General features: G+C 33.0%; 3 protein-coding genes across 3 annotated transcripts; 2 read left to right on the plus strand and 1 right to left on the minus strand.

Moving 5' to 3' along the window:
• Nucleotides 1-882: 882 nt before the first annotated feature.
• On the minus strand, nucleotides 883-2,652 carry LOC106106714. The gene is made up of 5 exons (XM_013287350.1): nucleotides 2,506-2,652; nucleotides 2,305-2,415; nucleotides 2,053-2,186; nucleotides 1,640-1,742; nucleotides 883-1,131 (listed from the first exon to the last, which is right to left on the minus strand). The coding sequence occupies exons 1-5, from the start codon at nucleotides 2,530-2,532 to the stop codon at nucleotides 928-930; spliced, it is 579 nt and encodes a 192-aa protein (XP_013142804.1). The 5' UTR covers nucleotides 2,533-2,652; the 3' UTR covers nucleotides 883-927.
• Nucleotides 2,653-2,852: 200 nt separating this feature from the next.
• Nucleotides 2,853-5,286, plus strand: LOC106106713 (mitochondrial import receptor subunit TOM70). The gene is made up of 2 exons (XM_013287349.1): nucleotides 2,853-4,495; nucleotides 5,049-5,286. Exons 1-2 carry the CDS (start codon nucleotides 3,003-3,005, stop codon nucleotides 5,200-5,202), a joined length of 1,647 nt encoding a protein of 548 aa, XP_013142803.1. The 5' UTR covers nucleotides 2,853-3,002; the 3' UTR covers nucleotides 5,203-5,286.
• Nucleotides 5,287-10,860: 5,574 nt separating this feature from the next.
• On the plus strand, nucleotides 10,861-18,971 carry LOC106106729 (tripartite motif-containing protein 66-like). Its single transcript, XM_013287370.1, has 3 exons — nucleotides 10,861-11,048; nucleotides 16,261-16,354; nucleotides 16,453-18,971. The coding sequence occupies exons 1-3, from the start codon at nucleotides 11,040-11,042 to the stop codon at nucleotides 18,375-18,377; spliced, it is 2,028 nt and encodes a 675-aa protein (XP_013142824.1). The 5' UTR covers nucleotides 10,861-11,039; the 3' UTR covers nucleotides 18,378-18,971.
• The last annotated feature ends 126 nt before the right edge of the window (nucleotides 18,972-19,097 follow it).

Raw genomic sequence — 19,097 nt, forward strand, 5'->3', positions numbered from 1 at the left:
TCGCCCTTATGTTCTTGGAAGACCATTTAGTATGGAATGATTCGCATACAAAATATGTAATTAACGTATGTGAACAATCACACACATAACAGGTGCGTTTGGTTGAAGCCATGAGGACTAAAGCATCTGTGATACAGGTTGTGTTTGATATATATTTCTACTATCAATACGTAATTTATGTAGTCAAAGAAATTGCTTGTAATAAAATTACAAACAAGATACTGGAAATAAAGGGTGTGCCCATTGTTTTCAGTATCTTGGTGAGAACCTTATCTTGAGCTTCTTTTTTACTCGATCTTAAAACTCTGGTATTTTAATACGGAAAGCACTAAAGTATCGTTTCATTTGTTTTATAAAATGCAATCAAATTCAAGTAACTAGCTTTGCGCGTTTACTTTGTGTTGCAAGCAAAAGTGCAGGCGTTCATTGGCGGGAAAGGTGTACAGACAGACTATTACATGAATATCATATCGTTGCTCAAATCTTGTTTCGCCTCGCGTTAAAAATGATGAAATCTGTACACAGTTGATACACATTCATTCTAAAGTTCGCCATTGCCGCGGCTACTATGTTATTATCATTTTGCACAATGCTTTAATCTTAGACTAATGGTTTTTGTGTGTAAGCCTTGTAAACTATATACTTATGCCTGTGAACTAGAAGATTTGTAAAAGATTTTTTTGGTTTACAGTGCTTTTAATCTTCATATTTTTTTTAAATTTTATTTTGTTAAAACTCATTCTAATAATGTCATTAAACCGTAAGCCTGACAAATCATTTAGTTATCAATCGTTTGAAGAGATAAGAATGGAGTTAACTAAAGGGGGTAGGCACGACCTAAGGAAGCAGCTAATTTTTATCAGTTCAGAATAATAAAACATGTAAACTATTGGTATTATTTACTACTTATACATAATGGCAACTAATTTATTTCTTCTTTTTATTGTCTTGACGGCTACCGCCCATATCATCCAGTTGTTGTTTAAGTTCTATTAATTCATTGTCTGGTACGTAACGAATTTCCTCGTGATCTACTGTGTGTTCATGGACATTTAAAGTGCAGCCTTCTGGCAAATACGCCCTTGATATCCTGAGTAAAGTGCCCAGCGCCCACGCGGGTACGTCTACTACCTGTAAACAAATAAGGAATTACAAGTAAACTTTAAAGTAAATGATAAATTACATACAAAAGCTTAAATCTTTTCGACACATATTTGCTTTAGAATAAAATAGCCTTTCAACGGGCCGATCGGCCCAACAACCCTTTTAACTGATTTTTTCCCTAAACACTAAAGTTAGTTTTGATTGTAATTAATATAGTTTTATTATTTTGTTTGTTAACAGCGCCATCTAGTTTCTACACAACGTAATACACAATGTGTAAAAGACTTTTGCTTTTGTATTTCCATATTCCTTTTCCATGCGATATTGTTCATACAGAATTAAAAACATACTCAGTAAGAAGAATGTGTGTTTTAGAGATATATAGAAACAAACACCCTTCCATCCGAAGATTCCTACTTTTAATATTAGTATTGGTGAATCATACCAGTGGATTATTAAGTAGAAAAACGACTATGAGTTGACTAATTATTTCTACTTTTTCTTCTTTTATTCCTAAAGGTATCATTTACATTACCTGGACATTTCTTTCATAGACATTAAGGTTGTACTCAGCGTCTACAACAGTGCCTTTAGGTTTATATCGCTGCACTTTCAACTGTTGTGCTGGTGTCGCCCAACTGCAGGTGAAAAGATGAAATATTATTTCATATGTCACCAATTTGCTTTTCAATGAATGACAGCACTTTTGATATGCATTGTTTACCTTTCAAAAACTGAGTTTTTGAAAATTCTTCATGTATAACTGATACAAAATGAAACTATAAACACAAATAAAAAATAAAAACCAATTAATTATTAAGCTACGAGGCTTATGTGAGTTTTATTTGATTATATGTATCTGAAAATTATTATAAACCTTTTATAATATTATTTCCATGTTTTTGATTTGCTAAAAAAGTGTGTCTGAGAAATAGAAAAACTTTATACCATTCATCAACTTGTACACCCATTATATCAGCTATGCGATGTATTTCAGCTTGGCAAGCTTCTAGCACTGCAAAATCGTAGCCTTTTAACTGCAAATTCAAACAGTCATACACAGGTTCATCTGGTTCCATGCTCTGAAATAATCAAAATTGTTGTTCCTTATTACATTAATACATATGTTGCATGGAAAGCTACATATTAAAAGTTTTAGTCCTAGCAATTTATTTCTTAGTCTATATCCTCCATACTTACTATTAGATAATCAGGTTCATACAAATCGGTTTTGAAACGTTTTTGATGATTTTGTATTACTGCTGTTGATCTAATAATCTTGTTTGTTTTTAATATATGGTTTATTTTACACTGTAACAAAAATTAGAAATGTTAGTCACAAAAATAAATATCTAATAGAATTTGCAATCTTTAAATTACAAAAGGCAATTATACACATACTAGAGATGAAACTCTTGAGGAAAACATTTCGTTTATATATTTATAACGCGATTAAAACCTAATTAAAACACATTTATAGGTTACTTCTGTATTTGTCGCGAATAAAAAAAAACAGGATCTTGTCTTAGTGACATTTGACGAAGTTGCCATTCGTCAAACAGTCGGTTTAGAGGAACAGCAGATAGCATGCAGATAGCAGAGCCAGCAGCGATATCTGCAGTTTCTGGTGATATTCAAATCTAATGGGTAGTGCCAAAAATAATAAAGCCTTTATCACTATCTTGAAGTGACAACAATTCATAAATGTTAAGGAAAAAAGTGTATTCTTTGGTTTTTAAGAATGGCAACATTGTCCCTAATATTGTCAGATGATGGGAAGTGTAATAGGTATTTTAATACCTTTGTAAAAGCACTGTATTTTAGGTTTTACATCTCTTTTATTCTGCATTGTCAAAATAAATGGTGAATCATTAATCGTTTCAACTTCTCCTGAGGATATGGCGTCAACCGGCAGTACCCCGTTTCCTAAATGGCAGTTGGCTATCCTTCTTGGTGCGCCTTTGGCTATCGGCCTAGGTTATTTGTATCTAAGAAACAGACTGGAAGATCCGGAGAAGAAAAAGGTGGCTGACTTAAAGGCGAAAACAACAATATCTTTGGATAATGAAGAGAACAATGCAAAAGCCGCAGAAAGTGCTATAGACCGTGCAATGAAATTAAAGGGTGCCGGGAACCGAGCTTTCCACGCAGGAGAATTTGATAAAGCTATCGCTCTTTACAACGAGGCAATCGAAGCTTGCCCTCCGGACCATACGGTAGACTTGGCAACATTCTACCAGAATCGTTCTGCGTGCTATGAGAAGCGCGAAATGTGGGAACAGGTGAAGGAAGATTGTACTTTTGCCCTGAAACTCAATGAAAAGTATGTTAAAGCATTTTTACGTCGATCTCGTGCTGCTGAGAAAAGTGGAGATTTAGTTCTTGCCCTCGAAGATGTAACATCTGCTTGTATCCTTGAAAGATTTCAAGTACAAAGTTCTTTGGTCAATGCAGATCGCATTTTAAAGGCATTAGGCAGACAACATGCTAGAGAGGCACTTGCTAAACGACAGCCTGTTATGCCATCAAAGCATTTTATAAAGACTTATTTTTCTGCTTTCTCTGAGGAGCCCATTACGAAACTTCAATTAGATGATAACGCTACTGGTGGTTTTGCAAAAGCTAAACAGGCTCTAGAGACTCAAGATTATGAATCAGTTGTTGATGCTTGTACTGAAGAATTGGAAGCAGATGGAAAGTACAAATATGAGGCCTTGTTGCTACGTGCAACATTTTATTTGCTTCTTGGCAGACATGATGAAGCACAGGCTGATCTTGCTAAAGTGGTTGACAGTAATGCATCTTTGAAAGTTAAAGTTAATGCTTTAATTAAACGTGCCTCCCTCTTTACTCAGTTGGAGAATACTGAGCGTTGCCTGGAAGACTTCGCACAGGCTGCCAAACTGGACCCTAGTAATTCTGACATATATCATCACCGTGGTCAAGTATACTTGCTCTTGGAACGAATGGATGAAGCTACAGCTGAATTTGCCAAAGCAGTCGAACTTAACCCCAACTTTTCTATAGCGTACATCCAGAAATGTTATGCAGATTACAGACTTGCTCAATTACACAAAAATGTTGGTGCTCTTAATCAAGTACGCACAGATTTCGAGAGGGCTTTAGAGAAGTTCCCGAGATGTGCAGAAGCTTATATCCTCTATGCCCAAGTATTGTCAGACCAACAAGAATGGGGCAGAGCAGAATCATTATTTGACTCCGCTCTGTCCGTAGACCCCGATAATGCTGCATTGTATGTTCACAAGGGACTGGTCCAGTTGCAAAAGAATACAGATTTTGATAAAGCTGTCAAGTTAATTAACAAAGCTATTGAAATGGATGAGAAATGTGACTTTGCGTATGAAACTTTAGGAACAATAGAAGTACAACGGTAAGATATTCTATTTTTAACTTAGAGATAATATAAATATCTGGAGGTTATGAAAACAAATTAATTTTTTATATTCTTAGTTTGAGTATGCTTTATTACTTTGATAAATGGAAAAAGGGAAACATACTGTAAATGTTTTTAAAACTATTTTGTCTAAGTGGAATAAGTTAAAAAGTGACATCCTTTATAGAAATGGTAGTATTTTGACACAAACTGAACAGTTTCCACAAAGGAATAGACTAATATAAAAAGAATTAAGATTAAAACTACATTTATTTTAAATGTATGAAACTCTTAGTTGGTAACAATTTATTTCAGTTGACAATGTTGTAAAATGTAAGAAAATAAGATGGTTATATAATTTTTTTTCATACTTAAGCCAAATTCTTTGAATTGGTTTAAAATTTGTGAGATTATTACATAGATAACAGTTATCTGTACTTTACTCAACTGTGTTATTATCTTTTATATGTTATCTATATTGAGTGGTGTTATTTGAAATTGTTGGAATGGTTAGTGTTGCCCACTTAAAAAAAAAATATATATTTTTCAGAGGAAACCTGAGGAGATCTTTGGAACTATTTGAGAAAGCAATCGCACTGGCCAAGACAGAATTGGAAATGACACACTTATTCTCCCTAAAGGATGCTGCGGCTGCACAACTTAAAGTGTCCGAACGTTGGGGTCTCGATTGGACTGTGAGCTAGACCTATCATACATACAAACAAAATGTAACGAGAATAACATTACTTTTTAATTTAATAATTTTGACCATTTAGAAAGAGAAATTTTAAATTCCTGTTGATGTTTGTAATGTAAAATTTTACCTTGTTAATCAAATTATTCTATTGTATTTCCAGCATAAATTAAATATTAGTGCATAGAATTATATTGAATTAAAATATCAATTAATTCAATTGTGGTACAAATTGTAGTTAGGATAATGCATTTTCTAAATTCTTTTATATCTAGAAAGATACAATAAATGATAATTTTGATTGAAGGAAATAAAATATTAGTGTTTGGTAGCAACTTTATGCCGAGTTTACCATATTCAATCTAATTTGAAGCTTCATATCAAGCTTTTTAGTATTACAAAGTATAAAAATAATAAAAAAAAAATTAGCATTCCTTATTCAAATTTTATAAATTCAATAGCCTTCTAATTCTTGTGTTGTGTGACTACAATTTGTTAAGATGTCATTGTTAATGTCTTATACATGTAATTTTATTGCGACAGAATAAAATTGACTAAAAAATAATGCTATTCTCTTGACATGTTGTTTAGCGCCGCAAACTCGCCGTCTTTGCAATTTATTTGTGTCATAAATATGTGATTGTAGTATGACGATTCAACTATTAGAATTGTACCTGTTTTTTCTTAGAATGTATAAACATAGAAGCACAATATGCAAACACCTGAACAAATTATCTTAAAATATTGACTTATTGGTACATTATCCGATTCCGACGTTTTGTTTTTTGACCGAATACCCAAAAGAAGGAGGTACTCAATTCGTCTGTATGTTTTTTATTAAGAACACAATTACTTTTTTTTTTATAAAGTGCCTAAATTTTAATCTTAGTACTTGAATTTTGTGTACAAGTAACTAACATTTCATTTAAATTCAATTTCTAAGATATATGGTACATTTTAATATTGATTAAAATATTCCAAAGCAGTTAGGGCTGCAATTTAATTTTTTAATTTTTTTGGTAGTAAAAGTTATGTGAATGCGAAAAAGTACTACTTTTTTGTAAATTTAATAATCCAACTTAACATTCTATGTGAGCTATTTACTTATTGGTCAATTGTTTTAATTTGTGTGAGTAGTAAAAGCTTGGTGATAAAATAAAGATTTACATGTTAGTACTGATGCAATTTATTTCTTTTTTACAGCTATCGAAACTACAATTTATTCATACTTGAATAGCTTTGATTATTCCAGAAATGCTTCATAATACATGTTTAATGTCAACGAATTGATAAACAAACCAAAATTTAACGAAATATTAGAGTTGAGTAAAATGTGTTTTATATATTTTACAGAAGAGTTGTGTTGAATTATTCCCATGAGGTGAAAAGTCCAGAAAAAAATAACGAATTACTTATTGTGCATCGAATGTATGTTTTTAATACACGTATGAGCTCAAACTTTTCTTTTTTAATATATATGACATCAAGCTGCCAATTACACGCTCACAATATTTTAAAGTATCTAGTATCAAGTTCACGGATATTTATTCTGTGAGTTGGCACATTTGCATTTAAAATCATTTTATTGTATTGGATGTATGAGTTTATTTTAAATTTTGATAATAATTGTGTTTCTGTGTAGTTAGTGTATGTACTTCTGAACGAATTGTCTCGTAGGTGGAAATTGTACATTGTGCAAAGTATATAAAAATATGTAGATAATAATTTATGTATATATTATATATTCCCGATATTTAAGTAATAAATGGATCATCGTACACTGTTTCGGTTGTTTAGCTTAAAGTAGTATGTTGTAATAGTTGTAGTAATTATTTGTGGTACAGTAGAGGACTTGTGAATAAACGATACCGGTTACACAGTTATAGATTTTTAATTTTTACCCTTTCAAATTACGGTAAACCAGATACTTGGCATTAGGAACCGTGAATATATAAAAAAAAGTTTGAAGTTATCAAATTATGAAAATTTTATTTTGTTGTTTACATTTGTCAAATTATCAATAGCAAATGTCAAAATGACATGACATACCTTAGCAATCTTTCTTTCTTGATGTTGGTAGCAACTTATAGTCTCTTTCCCACATTAGGGTTTTTATCCAAAATATTTACCCACTAAGTTTAATGGCGTAAAAATATATAGCCTAAAGCATGTCGTAAGTGTAGGGCTTTTTATTAAGAAAAGAATCATTTAAAAATATGCTGTAATTGCTGACATCTTAGGCAACAAAGAAGTGTGTGTTTACACTTTATTATAATAGTATAGATATAGATAGTATAGATGTATTCAATTGAGTAAGCAGTAATTAGCTAGTTTACAACACGGTCCTTTTTATTAGGCATTGTTTGTTATTTTACTTCTTATTGTCTACAGTTTTCTATGAAACTGTCATATATATCATGTTCCTTAACTTAAGGTAGGCTCCGAGCCCCTACAGTGGGGACCTATAACGAGCTGGTGATGATATGATAAAATAAAACACCGAAAAACTTACAAAATACATGGAACCATTACGTAACTAAATTGTATGATGATGATGCGACGAATACTTTGACCAATTGGAAAACATACTTGTAAATCACAGACAATACCAATAATTTACTAGGAAATATACATTTCTCATGAAAACCTATAGAGGGACTATGATGGATTTCAAAAAGGTAGTTTTTTCACTAGTTTTTTTAGGATTCTCTTCAAGTCTATATTGCGCGAAATTGTAAAAAAAGGTTACAGCTCGATCCTAGGACAGTTGTACATTATAAATAGTTGAAAATTGAGATATACCTTTTAACGTATAGTACGATAGCGCCTAATATGTTCAAGTTGAGATGTAACACGTTGCTCTCAAGTAATATTGCTATTTGTTTAACTGTGAGTCAGGATCACAGAGTACTTTGTAACATACTGAAATAGAGACCAATCTTCGGCCTAAAATTGGGTAACACGAAGAAAAGCGCCATCTGTATTTCATAGTTTACAATGGTCAGGATTGAAATTGCAAGTCTAAAAAATTTGTTAAATCATAAAGGTATAAGAATGCATATGCAATGTGTCTACAGCTTTCGCCCGCGACTCTGTCCGCACGAAATTAAAAAAACCAAAAGCAAGTAGCCTATGTGTTCTTCAGGACTATCGTTTACATCCATGCTAAATTTCATCGAGATCTCTTCAGCCGTTTCGGCTACAAACTCTGAAACATCCATCCATTCATCTAAACTTTTGCATTTATAATATAAATAAGATTTCCATATAAAACTGCGTCCTCTTGGTCTCATGGGATGTGGTGTGACAGAGATCCACTTGTGCATAGCATCGCTACACATTAGCGCACATTAATACAAAGATCTGAAAACACATCGACAGGGCACATAGGGTTTTGATAATCTCATTCTACAAACTTTAACTTTTCATATATTTGTATTCAATGTATTATTTACTACATCCTTTTTTGACTGACATTTAAAAAGAAGGATATCTTTTCATCAGTATTTTTCTGTGTTTTATGTGTTAGTTTTGTAGTTTTTTTTACAAATTGGTGTTGTTTTACTAACCTCGTTATGTGGTAGGCGCCATGAAATCGTATTGTAAAAAAGCGCAATGCGATCTAAGCCTTACGGGTCCGAGAATGACGATCGAAAATGTGTCATTGTGTCGGAGAAATTGTCCGGAAGTTGCGTCACTAGGGCTTTTCCCTAATGAGAATCCATTTGGTGAATGATTACAATTTTGCTAAGTTGTTAATTATGTTCCGACACCTGAAATTACGAAGCATTTGTCGTAGGTAAGTATAGTCCCAACTTCAGTGTTAGACTTACATTGTAAACAAAGTTATGATTTTGCTAATGGGTAATGTAATTTGTGACAAAGGTGTTTAGTTACTGCAAACATACTTGTATCCATAGACAATCTCTTGTAAGCATTTTGTAACCATTTTAAATTGTTAGGCGACAAGCAAAGGAATTTATCGAAAGATTTAATATTTAATTGTTATAATGTTAGGACTGTTTAGATTTTGCTAAGCGTAATGTAATTTTTAACGCGTTAGACATAGACGTTAACGGTTATAAATACACTAACTTTTGCTCGCGATTCCGTCCATTTGGAATTAAGAATGAAAAGTAAGTAGATGTTCTTCCAGACTATCCTCTACATTTATGCTAAATTTCATCGAGATCCGCTCAGCCGTTTAGGACACAAATTCCAACAAACATCCATCCTCATCTAAACTTTTGCATTCTTAATACTAGTAAGAAGTAAGATTTTTGCAAGATCGACTTTTTATTACAATATATCGTGCGCAGTTAACATCATCAGTAATTGAAAAGATATCGGAGATATTGAGAATGCAAATGTGTGATGAAAATAATGAAATTTCTTTTATAAAATTAAATCGATTAGTTTAAGTTGTAACATCCGGCACAATATCTGATATAAGTACGTAACTTATGCATTATATAACAACAAATATGAATATAATCAATTGAAAACTATTAAGGTATTGTTACTTAATTATTATCAATCCTTAAGTGGCCGTCAATTGGGCAATTAAGCGCACGTATCACGGTCTCCGATTTATTTTTAAAAAGGTTTGCTTTCCAAATGTGTAATATTTCGAATAAGTTATAAATGCATAACAAGACCCACATTTTAATAACATTAATACGGTCTGTTTGATCTTTATTGATCTAAAATAGTTTAGTACAGTTATGGGACTCTGTCACCTGAGCTAGTAATAACTGTGTTTCAGGAGGCAGTGTCTTCTTTTACCGATGGTCTTGCGGAATTTAAAATACATAGTTACAAAATAAGATGAAAGTTATACATAAAAAGATAAATATTTTGTTATGACCTACTTCGTGTATTGTGTGTTTGTATTCATATGAATGTGCATATAATAAAAAAATTACAGGATGCTAGTAAAAGTTTTCCTTGTTTTAAAATTAATCTATATGTTGTACTGCAACTGGTTTGTTCGCGCAGTTGATAATTATGACAAATGTATAAGTGAACTTCGACTTGTATTTACATACAATACCGAGTAATGTAGCGGTGAAGTTATAGTCATAAACATTATATATATAAAGAAAGGAAATTCGGAAAGTTGACCTCTATCTTACATGTAAATTTAATTAACAATGGTAAGTCATTGCGATATCTTTAGTTATTTCCTGTCAGACGCTTGTATTAATCTTATGGCATAAGTGTCTTTTTAAAACTTAGAAACTAACCAAAGAACTGGATGTATACTACTGACAATATAAAAGGGAGTTAAAGTTGCATTGTAAAAAGTTTGTAATTTCTCGAATGTATAAATAATCATATGCATGAACAATAATAACACAATAAACAATGTAATAGAAATTGCCGAATTAAAAATATTTTACAACCATACATACAGTATTTCAAAATAACTGTTTTATTATAATTTTGTAACGCGTGTTTTTTTTTACTTTTAACCGGTTTATCTACTTATCCACATTTACTAGCATTTTAAGTTACTGATGTTTTTTTATTACTAAATTTTGATGTGATTTTCCTTGGTCGGAAAGTTAGGGACTCGTACATAACACTTTGTGTGACGTGAATTTGAATTGAATACGTTGAAGTTGAAACCGGCAGTCGGGCCACTTGACGTGCGTCGACGCATGGTGAACAAACGAGTTGGGTGGCTGTGGCCGGCTGGTGCGTGCTTTATGGGAGTCAGCCAGCCAGCCAGTTACTATAGGGATAGACGTACAGTAGACGCCGTGCGGGCGACGCGATTACTCCGCATACTCTGCGTCCCAATGTGCGTATGGAATTGTTGCGAATTAAACAACTGAATTAAAAATGTTCTGGGTAAGTTTCAATTTTTTTTAATTACAAATTGGCCAGAATTTTTTTGTGTTAAGAAAAAAAAATGTATGATTTTTTTTAGTTGTAATCATTGTTATACGTGTATTTATTTATTATTTTGGTAATAAAATGAAACCGTTTAAAAGATCAATAAATTAAAATTTAACTATCTCAATACATTAACTGGCCACCAGTTATTAATAAATGTAACTTAAGTTATAATTTTGACGTACGAGTATAATGTTTACTTTAAAAAGACATCAACGCGTTATCACAAACGTAGACATTTTTGAGTAAAATTTAAATATGAAAAACATTGTTTTGTGGATTAGATAACAATCGAGAAAATCCCTACGTCATTGTCCAAGCTGTACGGAGACCGTTTATAATATTGTTTACAATTTGCGATCTATGCCAATACAAACGATGTGAGCAAAACCGCTTGTTATTACAGACTCACAATAGGGGAGACTGTTCAAAGAATATGTATGACGACACGACGGACAGCGCGTTGCGGCGAATTTTATATATGCGGCAAATTAGACGCTATTAATAATTTGTCATTCTTTCATAATTCTCCAAATAAATAAATCAATATTTTAATTGTTTAGTCGCTACATTGCAATCATATAGATATGAGAGTTTTAATAATGCAACGCCCTAAAACTATCGATGAATTGAAATGCATGAATTTAAATATTTTAGAAAAATCAGTAATGTACAATTTTAATTAAGACTTTATGTTGATAACGCATCTAAAGATAATTTGCAAACATTTACTGATTTTTTCTTTTATATTCCTTGTCGTCTTTTAAATTCGATTAACTGGCGAGCGCGACTTCGTCTCCGCGGAGGATATGTTATCAGACTCCAATTAGGTTATTAATTATATAATTTTCATTCATGCAGGAAAATAATTCTACATTAAAACTCCTAATCCCTAGTTTTTAGAAGATGAATTTAAATAAATCATTTTTAGTTAATCTCTTTGCATAGGTTTTCAAGTCTCTGACTCTAAACCCAGTTTTTTGAACTGTAGTTATACTCGTACCTCAGTCACTACCTTTCTTTTAACTGTGTTTATATCTTACGAAAGAAACTAAACCGCATCTAGACTATTTACATCGGTGAGTGTTACTCGCATGGTTTTACATTCCGGAAACATGTAATCGATTAGTTTTGGTTAGTAATTTTTAAGAGGCAGTGAAATTTTGGTATCGTTACAGTAAAGTACGTAATAGTATATTATGGAATAGATCATAAGAAAGTACAAATAATTTGTTTTTATTAATTTTATCGGTAATAAAGTGTTGCATGTCGAGGCTTGTTATAGTTGCAACTGTAGCGCAAATGAAGTTATAAGACAAAGAAATAATAACTTACTATTTTATATGTTATTAATAGTATAAATACAGATTCATAATATTCATTCATAATTTATAACTTAAATCTTAGTCGAAGAATCTAACAAGGCATATTTAATTAAATTATTTAAACTTTCATTAGACATTATAATAACTAATTATTTTACGGCTATTACTCTCGTCTTTTTTTTGTGTGCCGCCAACGAAAAAATAGACGTGAGTAATAGCCGTAAAATAATTAATTAAGCCATATTTAAGTATGCGGGGTAAAAAATAAATAGATTATTTGGTAGTATCCTAATGATTTCATCCTTTATGGCTTATTTGCACCAAAAATCTAATAAACTGTTATTCTTTTTCACACTAAATTGAAAACTTAAAAATTTAACAATGTTTGCTTAGTGAAATAATATATGACGGAAATTAATCAAAGACTTAACGTGGGAGGTTTTAAGTATACCTAGTCATAGTAGTTGATAACATGGAGACAATGATATTCATTTATTTCTCCAAATATGTTGATCATATCGTACATGTTACAGAAGAAAGATAGATTGTATTGTTAAATTAGCGGGCAAAGACATTAATTTGTCTCGAAAATCTATGGAAATCGTTGTAATAAATAGTGGCGATTCCGAAGAAGTTTGCGTGGGCTCGTCTTTACCGTGGTGCCGATTGCCGACTGGTCATCGACACATAAAACTTGTGAAAGTGTTAATATTTCTTTCCTTGCGCACCCACACGACTATTCTACTGGAAGTGTCTAATTTTTAACAAGACAACATATCAGACAATTTGTATCCTCGTTTTTAATTCGGATTAACCGATTGGATTTGGTTTTATTAGGTCATCGACTCAATGAATACAATAAGCTATTGTTGTCAAAGTGAAATATTATTGCATTAGAGACAGATGTTTATATTTCATGTTTACATTGTAATTTATAACATAGTAATTAAATAATAAATTATGTTTACCATAAAATTATTATTATTTCGTAATAAACATAACACGTTCACGGTAGTTACATTTATGTTTTTCAAATATTTTGTCTGCAACATGGATGTATTAAATTGTATCTATAATGTAAATAGAGATCACATATTAATAGTGACTGAAAGAATTAAAATTAAGTAACTAAATGACAGAATTATGTTTTTCTGGGAAATAATCGAGATCGAAGATATTATAAGCTGGAGAACACAGTTTTTATATTTTACCTAGATGATCGAGAGCAGGGAAATAATTCAAGATCAATCACCGTACGTCAGTTATAACCTATTAAATAACTAATGAATTTATCATGCTAAATGAGCTCGTTAGAAATTGATTTCCTTTCGGCAAGCTTTTGATCATAATAAGAAATGAAAGTTTTCGATAAGGTACGGCGTTGCATATTTTAAATATACAGTCCAACATAAGTTTTATGCGAAATGACACTGTATTGATATTTTTCCGCCGCTGAGCCATTCGTGGGCGTTAAATAGCCTGTGGCGCCAATCAGTCTGGGCGCGACCGGTGTCCGCATACATAACGCATCATATTCGTGTAAAACCATAGAGTAACAATCTTTTGCTTTTATACGTCAACTCGGTTCCCACGCGCCGTAGCCTCTTCAGTTTTTTAATTTGATCATTCACAAATAAACGCTATAGGAACTTTCACTTGAGCAATAAGACAGTTGTCTAAAAGACTTCTTTTGGAAGTACGTAATTATTTATAGCTTTGACTTATTTTTTTCTTGAATAGGCGAAGAAAAGGGTTTTGCTAACATTATTAAGAGGCAGTAAATCAATAAACAATTTGGGTGCTAATGATTAGTGACTATATTTTTATAAAAAAACAAATGTCTGAATGGCTGTTAAAGCTTTAAGCTTTATTGTTTAGCTGAACAGAATAACAACTTTAAGTGTTGTTATTGTTATTGTTAATATCCGTCTCAATTTGTGAGATTGTTAAACGTCGTTATAATCATTTTAAACTCAAATTGCATGGTCTATGGTTAGATAGACATGGAGTTATAACATTACGATATTAGTAAGATAACTAATACTTAGTAACAGCTAACAACTAAGTTATCGAGTTTATTTATTAAAGAGAAACACTATTGTAGCAGGCTGAACAATGGTACATAACTTTGTTTTAAATAGTATTGTTTCTTCGTGCAGTAGTTTGGTAAGAATACTAAGTACGCACCTACTGACCATCGTAACCCAAAGCACTGGCATCAAAACAGAGCGCTGCATTCTTGTGTTATTTTCACTAGCGCACACATCTCATGGTCAGTATATAATTTTCAATAAGCAAGTAAAACTAGAGGACGGGTTAACCACAAACTTATAAACATAGAAAAGGAAAGTCGTTGTAGCTGCGTACAAATGTTTGCCAAATGTGAAATTGAAGATAGTGTCGTCAAGGTCGCATGCTTTTTATATTGATGTATAAAAATCTATAAATAGAGATTACCTTTTAAATAAAAAAAGGCCTCTTTCACACGTGTTACATTCATCGCAGTTCATACATACTCGTACATCTGCGGTTTAAATAAATACAAGTTTATGTTACATTAAACGATTGGTTCAAAAAGATACATTTAACATGTTGAATTAATAAATGCTCCCACAGATTTTGTCACTTCGAGTGACATGTTATTTCTGAATTGCATTGCACATATTCTACATCGAAAAATGAGTAAAAACAATCGTAATTGCACTACAAATTTTCAAATTTAAATCAAAGTAGAGTAAAAGCAATCTATTTTTTTTTCTTGTCTTCGCCAATTTGCTGGTATTACTTCGATTTCTATTAAAAAATAGAAATCGAATTCGATTTCGTGTAAAAATACACGAAACTTGTGTATTCAAAAATAAAATGTTAAATGTAAGTCTGAGTCAAATCACTAGATAAATAAAGTGTTATATCCTTTGTAGTTCATGAATCGCATTCCTGTGCTCTGTATTTAGTGGAATATTAAAAAGGCCTGAGAATGTAAAGTTTACTTTTTAAAACTTCATGTAATGTGAATGATATAAGAGTGAAAGGACGACACCAAGAGGGCGAATTAGATGCAAAACGCAATTGATTCATTCTTATCAGGTAGCGCCTGAATTGTGATTCATAGCACGCGCACGCACCGCTTTCACTGCCCCGCGCCTCGCCGTATCCTGATGCTTTACCCTAGGCTTTTGCAATTATTGACACAAACGACCCAGATATTTCAAAATACCCATAGTCCATTTTTAAACCTCCACGGAAATTAACGGTGAAAGTAATATAATTTTGTAAAAAAAAAGTAACCGTTAATTACAAAGAGATTATTAAAATTACTTTCAAGATAAATTGCAAGAAACAAAGAATCGAATTAAGTTTCGCGGAAAGTCCTTCGCTCGTTAACACAGATTTTCAACCATTAAAATCTACACCTTGCCATAACGAGCAAAAAGGGTCATTGTATTTCGTATACGTAAATAAGGAGGATGGCTACAATATCAAATGAGCTCGTCTTTCATCCCGGCACTGCCGCGCCGCGCCGCCAGGCCTCGTGGTATTTTAACGAGCGCTTACTTGCCCAAAAAAATTGTGACATCTCACCACAGTCACCGTCCTGGCTCCGGACCGCACTAATTGCACAAAATTCACCGCCGTACCCGAACCTTAACTACAAACTTGATTATTTATTAATAATGAGTTATAAGTAACTTAACCTTAGCATAGTTAATTACTTAAGTAGTAGTTCTTTTAGCTACCAACATTACAGTTACAAATGTGAATGTTTTCTTTATAATGGAGAAATTCTGTCATCATTTACTTTTCATTCTTGGCTGTTATTAAAGGTACGAAATTATTTACAGGTACGCATCGGATTGATTTTTGTAGCGTTATACAATAGAGCTAAGGCAAGCCACGGTCCGGTCGCCAGCTTGCAACATGCTACCAACTTATCTCGTATGTATTTTGTACATTTTCTTACATGTCCTTTAAAGTAATTATGTGTAGTAAATATTTGTTGTATATCATTTATTTTTGTTTCTTTTATTTTCCAGATATAATAGGCAGTTCCAACCCTAGTGGGTTTAGTACAAATTTTTCACCCCGAATGGACTTTGCTCAATGGAAACCTCTAACTGGACGCGGTGATCCACTTCGAAACGATCCTACGTACGACTACGAACCACCTGTACTAGAGCGAGTTCACTATTGGGCCGATGAACCTCGCGTGGAACGTGAACGGATTCCTGAAAGGAAATCTGAAGTTTTGGTGCTGGGTGTGTCATCACGTAAACCGAGCGTAGCCCCCCACCAGCCTCCCCCGCCTCCGAAGAGGACACATCGACCGCCCCCACCTCCTCCCCCTCCCAAATTTGAGGATTACACGTACAAGTACAGTGAATATTATCCTATGACAATACTTGTACCTCCGCCTCCGCCCCCGCCCGGGCACCAGCCTTCGATGTACGTAATTCACGAGGAAAACTTGTCTGGTCTCGTTTCGTCGCCCAAGCAACCTGATAGAACGATGATAATTAAGAGACCCTCCACGGTAACCCCTGACCATTTGTCATCATTCGCCGTGCAAGAAGCTAATTTAATATATCAATCTTCGACTACAAGTCAGAATTGGTTTGTGGATTTAAATCAAACTAAAGCTCTACCGAACACCCCGGTAACTAGCGACTACGCCGGATGGGGACCGACCACACCTTTCGACGATAACGATATTATTAACGACACACATAATTTTATTTCAAATGATCATAACATAGAGGCATCGAAACCATACTTGTTTTATAAACCATCATTGTCTGTGTCACCCAAACCTCAACCGGTACCTCTTCAAAACCTTATAACAACATTTATACCTACTGCTCTACCGCCCGTAGAATCCACACCGAGCAGTACACAAGTCGCATGGCCGTCTACCGATACCACATATGAAGTTAGCACAGAAACTGAAAATATATATGAAGAAGCTTCAACGGTATACAAAACAACAAATGAATTACCCACTGCAATAACTATACCGCCAAAACCACAACCAACACTTTTTGCCATGCTATCCCCAATGATGTCAATGCCACTAGCAACAGATCCAGATAGAGCAGAAGACAACTTATATGCTCACGCTTCAGAAAACATTCATGTTTTTAAAGAACATACAACAGAAGATAGCGCAAAATTAGATTTGATGCAGAGTATGCAGCCGCCTGCGCCTGCTAAATATTCGGACAGTACTAAGGTAACAGATAAACATCCTTACCACGTTAATCCTCACGTCCTGAACAATTTGCTTCATGCAAAACCATCCCATCCACAAAAAATCCACACCCACGATCCCTATTTACATATGCGTTTCACTACACCTATGACTACATCTACAACACAAGCTACCGTCTCGCAAGAAACTAAACATTCTACAGAAGTCCCAACAGTACCCATGTATTTAATTATACAAGGACATTCGAAAGTCAAAACATACAGTTCCAAAGCAAAAAACAACTTGCACGAAACTTCACAAAACGACATTAGTAAACACAGAGAAACCAATGAAGTTAAACACTTACATCCATTAAAAGAAAAACGTCCAAAAAAATTAGACAAATACAACGCGACACGAACTGGTAAGGCACAGGATTTAAAATCTTTAATTGATAACGGTTTGGGATCTATAGAAATCCAAGAGACCGATGTAGGCATTAAATACGATGTAAGTGACGGAAGCAAGGTACCCGTTGAATTATACAAAAAAGGAATTGTAGACAGCGATGAAAATGACTACGGATTAAAAAATAAAACTAAGAGAGAGAAGCGTCAAATCCAATTTCAAGATATATTAAATTTCACTAACGAATCCATCGAGGAGTACTTTGAAGACTTTTTAAATAAACAAAAGAATGAGAATCTAAGTGCACAAAATGATACAGAAGATGAAGACGATGATTCTGACGAAGAAGACGCTGAAGATAGGTAAATAACGATACTGGCTAAGTGGTAATCATAGCACAAAACCAAAAGACCTTTACAAAAATTTTAGTTACCCCATTTGCATTTCTTTTACACGACAGCTCCTTAATTGCGGAGTTTACATTAACTTTGCCGGTAACCAGTGCTAAATAACTGACGAAATTTGCACCCATAATAGTGCATAATAAATGCCGATAATTCAGTGATACAATTAACTATATGGATTTTAAGACCCTTTTGCGTTAATAGGCACTACTTATATTTGTGAAACAAGTCTGCGAAGTCTTTTAAGTCTTATGCAAGATTTGATTACCGACATATGATTTTGGTTTTCGATTTAAAACGTTAGAAAAGTTTGTAAAAAAAATTGTAAAGGACTAGTCTTTTGTCTCAGCGATTTACAATATCTCAGTTTACTTTAATTGAGATAAAAGCTCGTATTTTCATTGCAAAAATAATGATGATGACATGAATATGAATGCTAACTGGTTGATTTTGTGGAATTTTAAAAGACTGATAAATTGTTAACGGTGAGTTTTGTACATTTTATAGATTTCAAAATTGTAGGCGCTTTTACATAAAATGCTTTTACATAAAATATTGAATACTTCATATATTACAAATATTCATAGTGTACTAAAACGTGTACAAAATAAAAGTTTTCGAAGGATTAAATTAGGCTTTTGGCATTTTAATTTATTAACCTAGTCAAGTAAATACCTATAGT

This window comes from Papilio polytes, unplaced genomic scaffold, assembly GCF_000836215.1.
Source record: "Papilio polytes unplaced genomic scaffold, Ppol_1.0 DF822178.1, whole genome shotgun sequence".
NCBI lineage: Eukaryota > Metazoa > Arthropoda > Insecta > Lepidoptera > Papilionidae > Papilio > Papilio polytes.

What these genes read in the sequence shown, in the direction of transcription:
- LOC106106714 (XM_013287350.1), bottom strand. Translation starts at nt 2,532, where the DNA reads ATGTTTTCCTCAAGAGTTTCATCTCTA. An exon ending in CCTCAAGAGTTTCATCTCTA is followed by an intron (nt 2,416 to 2,505) that starts GTATGTGTATAA and finishes TTTTTGTTACAG; the next exon opens with TGTAAAATAAACCATATATT. An exon ending in ATGAACCTGATTATCTAATA is followed by an intron (nt 2,187 to 2,304) that starts GTAAGTATGGAG and finishes TGATTATTTCAG; the next exon opens with AGCATGGAACCAGATGAACC.
- LOC106106713 (XM_013287349.1), top strand. Translation starts at nt 3,003, where the DNA reads ATGGCGTCAACCGGCAGTACCCCGTTTCCTAAATGGCAGTTGGCTATC. An exon ending in GGAACAATAGAAGTACAACG is followed by an intron (nt 4,496 to 5,048) that starts GTAAGATATTCT and finishes TATATTTTTCAG; the next exon opens with AGGAAACCTGAGGAGATCTT.
- LOC106106729 (XM_013287370.1), top strand. An exon ending in ACATGCTACCAACTTATCTC is followed by an intron (nt 16,355 to 16,452) that starts GTATGTATTTTG and finishes TTTATTTTCCAG; the next exon opens with ATATAATAGGCAGTTCCAAC.